This window comes from Vigna unguiculata, chromosome 7 (genome assembly GCF_037176805.1).
Source record: "Vigna unguiculata cultivar grain cowpea cultivar isolate G323 ecotype 2 chromosome 7, ASM3717680v1, whole genome shotgun sequence".
Classification (NCBI taxonomy): Eukaryota; Viridiplantae; Streptophyta; class Magnoliopsida; order Fabales; family Fabaceae; genus Vigna; species Vigna unguiculata.
The window spans coordinates 45,697,001-45,708,493 of record NC_140798.1 but is presented as its reverse complement, the minus strand read 5'-3'; the positions used below and the strand labels follow the sequence as shown (position 1 = coordinate 45,708,493).

General features: G+C 33.5%; 1 protein-coding gene and 1 non-coding gene across 4 annotated transcripts; one reads left to right on the top strand and one right to left on the bottom strand.

Annotated features, from left to right (window-relative positions):
- Positions 1-1,153: 1,153 nt before the first annotated feature.
- On the bottom strand, positions 1,154-11,478 carry LOC114192051 (LEAF RUST 10 DISEASE-RESISTANCE LOCUS RECEPTOR-LIKE PROTEIN KINASE-like 1.2). 3 transcript variants are annotated; one of them, XM_028081606.2, is made up of 4 exons: positions 10,373-11,475; positions 3,234-3,275; positions 2,717-2,977; positions 1,154-2,332 (listed from the first exon to the last, which is right to left on the bottom strand). In XM_028081606.2, exons 1-4 carry the CDS (start codon positions 11,157-11,159, stop codon positions 1,371-1,373), a joined length of 2,052 nt encoding a protein of 683 aa, XP_027937407.1. In that variant the 5' UTR covers positions 11,160-11,475; the 3' UTR covers positions 1,154-1,370. The 3 variants fall into 3 exon arrangements, with proteins under 3 accessions (XP_027937407.1, XP_027937408.1, XP_085532056.1); XM_028081607.2 differs by lacking the exon at positions 10,373-11,475 and adding an exon at positions 3,691-5,863; XM_085675930.1 differs by lacking the exon at positions 3,234-3,275 and having other exon boundaries at positions 10,373-11,478.
- Positions 8,454-8,534, top strand: TRNAL-CAG (transfer RNA leucine (anticodon CAG)). The gene has a single exon. It is a non-coding gene; the product is annotated as a tRNA-Leu (tRNA).
- Positions 11,479-11,493: the final 15 nt, after the last annotated feature.

Genomic DNA, 11,493 nt, shown 5'->3' with positions numbered 1-11,493 from the left:
TTCTACATATGCATTTAATGTTCATTTTGATAGATAATTTCAAAAGGAAATTAGATTTCCCACATGTGGTAATGAAATAGAAAGTGAGATTAGGTTTTGTGGATAGTGACAGAGCGTTGTGTCAAAGTGACGGGTAGAAGTATGAGTGTAGATATTATAGAATACGCGTATTGAGAAAGTCTCCGGTAGATTATACATTTCAGGATTTCTCAAAAGCGAAATGAGAAGAGAATTTCATTTCATACCATCGCTACAAAGATTTTTCTATATGCTCAACTGAATTTAAGTGAGGTTACAACACATATGTATCAATTGACAAATAAAAGTATATACAATATTAAACTGAAATATGTTAACTTCATGAAAGCTAGATTTTTTTATTTCTTGTTTTATATAATATTATATTTAAGAAGACTTTTCCTTGTTAAATAAAATACAAAAATATCTAAATAATCTACTATTATATTATTATTTTTATTAAAAATATTTTTTAATGTAATAATATTTGTTTTAGTATTATATTATTCATTTTACACCATTTTTAAAATAGTGTTTTCTTTATTTCTAATGTTTATATTTTTCTAAATAATAAAATTTTAATTTATATTTTTCATAACTTATCAGGTCTATTTTTGTAAGGTTGAGTTTGACAATGATAAAGTTTATTTCACCAATATTTGTTGTTGGTTGTGTTTATTACGTCTTTTACTATTGGATTACTATTAAACCATTGATGTCTGATTTTATACTCAAGATATATTATATATGTTTAGGTACGAGGAGGTGTGTTAAAAATTCTACCTCAACTAAATATAAGAATATTTCACAACATATAAATAATGACCTTATAAGTTAATTTTGTAAAATTAAATTAGACTTAAAAATCAATTTTTAAAATGTGATGCAAATCTAAATCATATAACTTTTTTTAATTCGAATTTTTAAACCTAATGAGTTTATGAATTTTTTATATATGAAGTTCAATATTTTTATTTTCATCTAATATTAGACTTAAACACAAACTTAGATTCTCACCAATTTGTCTATATTCTCTCATAATTTTCCTTTTCAAGAAATTACTTTGCTAAATTTTCCATAACCAATGTGTGTTTTTGAAATCCAGTGATGAAAGTTATAGAAGAGCCCAGCAAACTTGGTGCCAATAACTTACTCTTTTGTGGTATCTTTGTACAGAATTTTGTAATATATATGTACTGATGTATCCTCACCTTAACTCTTTGGTGGACAACAATGTGCCCTATAAGTAATCATCCTCTCTCTTCACAATTAAACAAGCGATATTGTGACTCAACCAATAATGAGTGTGGTAAAATGAGATTATCAAGAAATAATGATAGAGCAAGTGATGATTAGCCACTTATATTAGGTGTAGTACATTTACTTTCCCATTTATCAGTGACAGTGTCAGGGGAAGTAGGCTTCGTATTCTTCAACAGTACAACTTCATCCCACTCCGGTGAAGCCGGTGGTGGTGAATGTGCACGACTTTCTGCAATTCCTCCATTATCAACATCTATCTCATCCTTCCCACCCTCAATTCTCTGCAGTTCATGCAACACCTCATCCATCGAAGGTCTCAACTCCTTCTCCCTCTGCAAACACTGTAAAGCCAACCCTGCCACTGAAACTATCATCCCCTTAACCCTACTGTCCGAATCAAAACCAAGGCAAGGATCTACAAGTTCACCAATTGCACTTTCTTGAATCTTCCTAACTGCTAGATTTGACAAGTTAATCTCATCCCTACTCCTGTTCATATCAACCGCAGGCTTGGATGATATCAGCTCAATAAGCACAACCCCAAAACTATACACATCACTCTTACCAGTCAGCTGGTAGCAGCTGTAATATTCAGGGTCAAGGTAACCCGGGGACCCTTGTGGAGCTGTGGAGACATGTGTTACGTCGTTTGGGAAGTCTCTTGAAAGACCAAAATCTGCTACCTTAACACAGAAGTTGTTGTCCAGGAGAATGTTGTTTGTTTTCACGTCACGGTGGATGATGTCTGAGGCGTGGAGATAAGCCAATGCACTGGCAGTTTCTATGGCAATTTTCATACGTGTAGGCCATGGTAGTAACCCAGGCTTCGCTAATCCACCGTGCAGATGACATGCTACGGTGCCGTTTGAAATGTATTCGTACACAAGTAGGAGTTCACGACTGTGCCGTGAAGTGCAGCCGTAGAGTGACACTAGATTTTTGTGACGCAACCGTGTGAGGATTTTAACTTCGTTCATGAACTGTTCTACTCGCCTCCAATTGTGCTCGTATAACCGCTTCACCGCAACTTCCCTTCCATCTGGGAGTTTCCCTGCATTTTCATTTCAGGGTCTAAGTGTTACAATAAGAATTACATGAGAAATATTGAATAGTTCAACTAATTTTAGCTTAAGACAAAGCTAGTTTTATCTTGTTCTTTTTAATTTTTCCTTTACATAGATGTGTATGAATAAGTTTGTCCAAGCACACACTGTTATGTATTCACTGTTTAATTCTTCTTCACACTTTCAAAGCTCTATCCAATTTTCACTTTATGTGTAATGTCATCAATTTTTCAGAGATCAAAGTTCTGGATCATGGACGTGTTGAAATTGACCAAGACCAATGAACACGTAGTACAAGTTCTAAACTATACAATAACATGCTGTGTGCCAAACTATCAATGAATTGTGCGGTGTTTGATAAAGTAGCTTACCATAGTAGACAGTACCGAAGCCTCCATCTCCAAGTTCCTGAGCATGGTCGAAATTGTTTGTCACTTCTTTAAGCTGCGCGTAAGAGAAGAGTGGAACTCCAAAGTATTCGGCACTACTTGCTCGATGAGAAATCGAGGAGGAATCAGAATAAGAATCTCTTGACTTTAGTTGTCCACCTGAGGTAGCATGTTTTCGTTTGCGGAGGAGAAGGAAAAACAACAACCCAATTAAAATCATGCATGGGACTCCAATGCCTAAACCTGTGAAAAGGGAAAATATAAATTGAAGATACTGCGAGACAGAACAGAGTGCATGACTGCTGCTACTTTCCTGAGACATTGCAATTAGCACTCAGAGCTATACAAATTTTTAAAGAAGTTTTCATCATTCTAGGTAGAAAAAAGAAATCTGCAGATCCTCTTTATTCAACACACTGATGAACTTTGACACTCAGGATCAACGATTTTGAAATCACATGTTGAAAAGGAATATCAAGTTATGTAAACAGTTCATTACCTAAACCCAGTTTGACCTTCCAACGAGACCTTTTTTCCGGAACTGCAGTTATAGCAACAAACATTTTAGCAAACAACACAGATTTGAAGTGTGGAGATACATTTATGCAGAGATAAACATAGCACGTTAATTGTGGGTGTTGCACCAAAAAAATATTAGACATTAGGCAAGAAATAAAAGCAACTGAGCTCTTTCAATCTAAGTGTACTAAATTCTAGATTTGAAATTTTAAAACAAGGAGAGGACATGGATTAGGAACATCAAGGTCACTTCTCTTGAGCTGTTTGTTTCTGTTTATGATATAGGAGAAGGAATTGGGCTAGGGGCCTTTTACAGAAAAGTATACTGTGAAGAAAAAATTTAAGAATCTACAATGCGGAAAGCGGATAAAAGCAACAAGTATTAGTGCATTGCATTCATGGGTGCTTGTGTTTCCAGGGTTTTTGCTGTAGTGTACCATTGGCACAACAAAATTGCTCTCTGCTGTCAAGTTGACACTGCCCTTTGCGATAGTGGCAATCTGAACATTGATCTGTTAATGCTACTATAACGTTAACATCGCCGGTTACGAAAGTAAAAGGGTCATTGGCGTCAGGCACGTCTTTAATTGGAAGCACGACCTTTTTACACGCTGTAAAAGAACTCCGAGACGCATCATCATCTGTAGTGAAGTGGTTGTAGTAGAGATCGTAGCCAAGGCACCCATTATACTTGCTCGTATTTATATTTGTGACATTGAGGGTCTTGTTGCACAAGAACAGAGTTGCGTTGTGTGCCAGTCTAAAAGTAGCAAAGTGAGAAATAAGCGGAAGAGTATAACTGTTTGTGAAAGCTTCACAATTCCGGTTCTGCAGAAGGTCATAGAAATGTTTGTCTCTGAATTGAAAAGTTGCGAAATGGGTTGTAGGGATGCTAAAAAGCGGATATATGGCTACAACCTGATCCCAATTTCCATTTGCTTGTACTTGGATAAATTTCGGCGTATGTGGATCATGATCATTACAATTTCGTATGGACAAGAAGCCACAGTCCTGGCGTCCAATTACAGTAAAAGGGAAAGTGATATTGCCAAGATATCCACAATGAAATGAAGGTGGACACCTTCCTTGGTCCCCAGCCGCCAAGAGAAGTGGCATAAAGTTAGAAAACAAAAGCAGCAATACGAATTCATGAACCAGACTCATGCTTCTTCAATCGCACACTACGTCTGTGAGCAAAATATCATAGAATTCAACTACGATTTGATTATCCAAACTGAGCAGAAGTTTGTCTCACTTGCTTTTATACTCTTTCCAATATAACACCACTTGAAGCTCTTTATACGTCAGTTGAATTAGAAAATGTCCACGAATTCACGAATACTCCTTGAAAAAGTTTCCATGGAAGAGGGATAGTATGAAACCAAGACATTTACACATACATACATATCCAGCCCTTAGGGGAGCGAGACCAATTCTTGCGACTTTCGACACAAGCACGAAGACTTGACTTGTTTATTCCTTATAATCTCTTAACGTACTCTGCTTCAAAACCAAAACTTCTCTTGGTCCCGGAGGCTCTAAACCGTGTATGAGACGCAAGGCAGAATGAAAAACACTTGTGTGCATCATAATGAATATTAAAAAAATATCACAGGGGGTGAGGATGAGGGGTCCAGAGTCCAGAAGAGTGGGGCCAACGAGGTTGAAACACTTAAAAGAGGTAGGAAAAAAGGGTACTAAATGACGTTGAAAGAGTGTAAGAAATAATAAGAGAAGGTTATGGAATGGTTAAGTCTTTTTAAGCGGTTAGGTTCACACTTTACTTCAACGTGACCAGTCAACGAGGCCAGAGAGAAAACGCGTTCGCTGTCATAATCACTGACTTCAAATTTCATTGCCACCTACCCTCCTCATTTCGGCTGTCTCCAGTTTCAACCAGTTTTCTAGTACTCTCTGTGTGAACTAATGAAACCAAAGGGTCCTGTTGAGTTTTTTTGTCTTGTTTGTTTCACTTGGTTGCAAACTACTGTTTATGATAATGTATTCTCACTAATCCCACGAATTTTACTACATCTAAAATCAAACACAGATTTTCATTACATGAACCACCGAGTGAACGCAGGACTTGTTATCACATGAATCTGATTAATTTTGTATCAGTTATCATGCGTTACTTTCTCTAGTAATCTGCTTTTTTGTGTCCATAAAAAACATAAATGGAAACAAAAGTCTCTTTATTTATCCTTTCCAACTGACTTGGCATCTTTCACCGTAACGTGAGACAAACATTTTCCACTTATTATGTATTATTTATTTGCTTCCCAATTTCATGTTTATCTTCCAAGGTCCCATCTTATCTAACAGAAAAATTTTGATACCCAACAATGCGATTTTCAATTTAAAACGTCAATTCTCTTAAGGTGACTTTTTCCATTTTTTCAAATATTTTTTGCCATCTTTCTTTTATATAAAAATCTTCTCTTTCTTCTTTCTTCTTCTGTATCTCTCTTCATTTCACACTACAGGGATGTGACACAAATTGTTTTAGTTTTCCAAGACTTTGAAATTATTTATCTGCTTATAATGCAAACTCCATTTTGTTTTTATGTTCATTTTTTTATACTATGTTCTCATCCTCCACCGTTTTGACATATCGCTCCCGGAAAGAGAGACAAAAGACTTTGACATGGGACTCACAATAAAATGAGATCCATCCTAAACTTAGCAGAAGGAAGAGGGAACGAACTCTTTTCTGATAAAAAAAGAACAATTATCTTTAGTTACTCATGTTAACGCCTCATTTTATAAGTAAAATTTTAACTTTGTTCTTCCATTTTTTTTTTTATTCTACTTTCGTGTCTAAACCAAAAATATTGCATGCTATGATTAACACCATATGGAAAACAGTTTTACAGTGCAACAAAAGGTGAAGTTGATTGAAATGTTATCAACCAAATAAAGAATTTTATTAACAAACATACTTTTCTCTTGTTAAGTACACTAAAGTGTAAGAAAGTAAAATTGGATTAGCAACCTTTGAGTAGGGATTAGCCATCCTTATTGGTAGTAGTAGTAGTAGCATACTATAAATTACCCTAAGAAACACGTTACTTTGAAGATTTTATACCAACCTCCAAACATATTACGCTGTGGGCAAAATATAAGGTACAGTGCCATTAAATGCATCACTTTAGACCTAATATCTAACTTATAAGCAGGATTCCTTTCTAAAAATTAAAGTGAAATTATCACCTAGTTGTTGTGAACTGTGACTACGATATTTCATAGTCATCACAGAATAATTACGTGACCAAACAAAAAAGTGTAAAATCTGTTCCGTCACTAGCCCATTAAAGTGCAGTAATACGGGTTGGTGTGTTTTAATAATAAATAAAAAAATTAAATTTACTTCTCCTAAAGACTGCACAAACATCTATCCTAATTTTGGGTTTTCTCCAAAATTCATATATTTTTAATTATTCAATTTGCATCTATGAATATATTAAAATTTTATCAGTTTTGATGATATAATATTTAATATTTTTTAACTTGTAAATGAACTCGTTGATGAAAGAAAATATTTTTCTTCCACTCATGGTTTAAATGGCATAGATTGGTACATGAGATATTGAAGAGTTTTTTACCAATATTACGTATTTTTTTATTGTAAAATTTGTAAAATAAACTTACTTTGACTTATAAAGTTGATATTCAAATGTAGATTGATAGTTTTTTAAATGAGTTAAATAATAATCTCTAATAGATTGAAAGTGTTTTAAGTGTTTTCGCAAGATATTGCTATTCATTATTATTATGTATTCATTATTACAAGTAAGATATCTAAATCAATGCTATTTTAAAATATATCATACAGCTTAAGTTTTTTATATATATTGACTAAAATTTCTTCGTAGTTGATCTTTTGTCTAATTTTTTTACAATGATTGTATTATTTATACATTCTGATGAGTTTTTGTTGAATAAATATTTCTAGACTCAAAAAGAAAGTTGAAATGTCCTACACACATATGAGATTTTTGACATATTTTGTTGAAAGTCTCACATCGACTAGAGATAAGACAAATTCATAATATATAAATGAGGTACAAACCTCACCTTATAAGCTGATTTTGTGGGATTGAGTTAGGTTTAAAGTCCACTTCTAACATATTTTGATCATATATTTTGATCATGTAAATCATTTATTGGGTATTATGAACATCTAATCTAAGCTTGTGTGTGTATCATTATTTTGGAGTGTTACATAAGTTGAATGAGAAATAGATAAAACAGGAACTTATAAATAAAACAAAATTATTAGGACATAAAACTTAGAGATGTTTGTTTCCTATTTTTTAAAATCGTTTCCACTTTTTTTTAAAAAAACTTGTTTAAATAGACTATTCTTAAAAAAAAAAACATATTTTAAGTTATTTTGGTTTCTTGTTTCTAAATTCTGTTACTGGAATTATTTTCACACTATCACATTTTCTTCTCCCCTTCTTTATAAAAAATAAAAATTGGGCCAACTTTCCCATCCTCTCATGAATAGTGAGCCCAAAAGTTGCACCCGACGGATCAAAGAAAAAAAATCAATAGGCAATAGTAATATTTTAAATTAAGAATTTAACCTTTTTAGTTTAAATCAAATAAAAGCACTCAAGGATAATGAAGAGTGCAAAATCTTTTACGCGAGGGAAGAAGAGGGAGCGATTAGATTTTTAAAATTATGCATGGTTAGATTTTCATAAAATAAAACTAAAAGAAACTCTCACCTATAACCAAAAACTATACTCTGTGCTGATTTAAAAAAGAAAAAGAAAAAAAAAACTATACTCTGATCTGGAATGGAAGAATTTCTGTAAAATTCCTTATTGTCCAATATAATATCTTTTCATAGATAACAAATAGTTCACAGAAAGACTTTTACTTATTTTCTACGACGCTCGATAAACAAAACACAACGAAATTCAAAAAAATCTTCTTGAATATTACATTCGTACTAGATACTTAATTAATGCTTTAAAAGCATGAGATGTTAATTAATTATTTTCTGTAAAAATAACTAAGTTCATCCTCTAAAGATTTAAAGTTTTGATATTTACAGGAAGTCCAATTCAATCTCTCAACCTAACTTTAAATTAAACTGATTTCTTCTCCGTTTTTGCTTTTCTCACTTTTTTCTACTGTTTACTATAATTTAGATTATGAAAACTTATTGAACAAGTATTAACAACATGTCAAGATGGCCGAGTTGGTCTAAGGCGCCAGTTTCAGGTACTGGTCCGAAAGGGCATGGGTTCGAATCCCATTCTTGACAAAATTTTTTTAATTTTTATTTTTTATACAACTAATAGTTCGAATCCCTGCCTAATTGTGGCCCACTATAGTAACTTCAGCCCATTATTGTGAGAATCACAATTCAACATCCGATAAAGTTTAAAAAATCCAGCCCAATCCATTTCAAACCATATTTTCAATTAAAAGTAATATCAAATTCAAATATATTTTTAATTCAAAATCAAAAGTTGAAATGTTGACTCATTTTAATATCTATTACACGTAACAGAAAAAAAAAAATCTTCATTCTTTAACACAGTATAATTCTCTGAGAAATGAAAAACAAATTACAAATGTAAAGACCAATTCACAACCAAAAATTTTTATGACCTCTAAAAATAATATGTAGAACATAAATATTTGTTTAATTATATTTTGACATTAAGTCATATTTTTGCAATCGAGTTAAGTCTTGCAAGCTTATTGTCAACAATAATGAATAGTAATAATAAATTAGTACAATTAATGAAACTCAAAGCTTATTGGCTTATTTGAAAAGTAAATATTATATTGTATAAACAAAAAGTTATCTGATGGATCAAATTGGTTTTTTTGCAGCAAAATTTAGTTTTTATTTGAATTTACATAAAAAAATAGTTGAAAAGTTGTGTTTGTACGAGTATTTTATTTGTACGAATATTCTTTTTCGTTAGTGCAAAAGTTAACTTTTTCTAAAATACCAAAATAAGAGTTTAATAGCCTTAACTTAATTGTGTTTTAGTAAGTTTTTAAACTAAAAAAAAAGTTTGATGAAGTATATAACCCTGAAATATTCTATTAATATCTTCATATTTCTCAATAATATGACCAAGAGCTAAATATATGCAATGAAAAATAGCCAATAGCAGCCCCATCCTAAATAATTGATAATGCATCAATGGTGGAATTGAAAAGAAAATTAAAACTCAAGCAGTGGCTTGGAATATTCAAATTATTTTCTAAGTCAACTATTTTATAGATACAGAAGTAACCTTTTCTATTTCAAAACTGTACCGACATTATTAATTATTTCTTTTGGTACATGTGATGACACATTAATTTAAGTTATAACAAGACAGTGTTTTTCATTAACAATATTATTATACTAACTAACACGTCATTATGGCTTGACTAAGTACTTTGTGTAGCTATTTTCACTTAGTTTTTTTTAGTGACGTAGCCATCATTGAAGATTGATTAGGTCCTTTCTTTTTACCAACCAAACTGAAGTAGTATTTTAAACCTTTAACACAGAACAAAGGAAAACGATTTTTTTGACATTGGGTGAGCCATTTGACAATTTATTTTTATAAGTAAAAAGTAAAATAGTTATTTAAAAAGTAAATTGCTGTATTTGTAAAAATAAATAAAAAACAATGTCAAATTGGTATGAAAGTTTTTTGGACGTGAAAATAAGAAAATATGGAACAGGGGGTTGAACCAGCAGTTCATGGTCCCAATTCTGCAATTTTGTTTGCCACAAACAACTCACTACAAACCAAGAAGACGCGCTAATTGCAAACATGCAAACAATTCAGGTTTGTAACATGCTTAATTATCCTTAAAAGCATGTTTGTGTATTGAATCTTAGTCTAAAACTAGGTTTTGTAAATGTAAAGTATTTGCACAATTCAATATTGTAGTAGTGTTCATATATAATTTCCTATTAACGCTTGTGTTCATCCAGCCATTGCAATTATGCAGTTTGAGTACAGCTAATATGCAGTTCCTATTTGGTTGAGATCTCTTTCGATCAAACAAATGCAATCCATTTTATCTTTTCACAACAAAAATAATTTGGAAAAGTGCAAAGGGTTAAGCAGAAGAAGAGTGACTGACCTGGATCATCCGGACCACATTTTGCAGAATGAACTCTGTCAGTGCAATAACATCTAAAGGTGTACATATCTGAATCGAAACCGCACCTCCCTCCGGTGCTGTTGCAGACGCTGCAGTTACTCGCAGTCCACGACAACAAAAACCCTTTTCTCAACGCTTCAGCAACCCTTCCTATTCCATCTTCCACCACCGTATCCACCACCGCGCCCTTGCAATTCTCTGCCACAAAGCTTATATTCTCATCTCTTTTATCCAATGCCAAAACGGAACTCGTCCGGTTTCCTGCAGAACACCCAACCCTGTGTTCGTGAAGCGAAGGTGCGTCACAGCCGTAGAACAACACCATGCCCGTTTGATTGGGAGCAACACGGAACTCGTTACTGGGAGGAAGAGTGAGATTCTGAGTTGGAACAAGACAACCTCCGGTGGCGTTTGATTGCAAAGTTGAGAACGCAGCATTGGACACTCGCAGGGATTGGTTTTGGTAGAAGATTTGATGAATGAGGTATTGTGTGTGAGAGAGATTGAGGGTAGGGGAACCATCTGGAGCACACGAGATTTCAAAACCAGGGCTCCCACAGTAAGGTAGTTGCGTTCCTTGGATGTAAAAGGGAAAACTAATAGATTGGTTGTTGTTGGGGCAGGTTTTGGGTGCACATGCTGTGAATTTAGGGTCGACCTGAGAAGAAGTGATTTGGGCGAGGAGGTAGAAGATGATGATGTAGGAATTGGTGATGCGAAAATAGAGGGGTTTGAGGATAAAAAATTGGGTGTTTGGGTTCATCATCTTTGAAGGGGTTTTTTTGTTTGTAGGTGAGGATGAAGATGATTGAAGAGAATTGGTTATACGAAAAATGATGAACAGTGAGGATTATGGCCGCCTAAGGCGAAGGGGTTTGACCTTGAAAGTTGGAATTGGGAGTGGATGGTTCTAACATATCTTTGAGTGAAAAAGAATTGTCTAGTTGTCTCTGCCTCTTATCTCTGATTGAATTCATCATCTCCACGTACAGTGACCAATTTTTAAAAAAGAAGGGAACAAGTTGAAAATGTTGACTCTATTCCCCTCTCTCTCACCACTTGTTTAATTGTTTTCCACTTCGATTTCGCTACATGCCTGG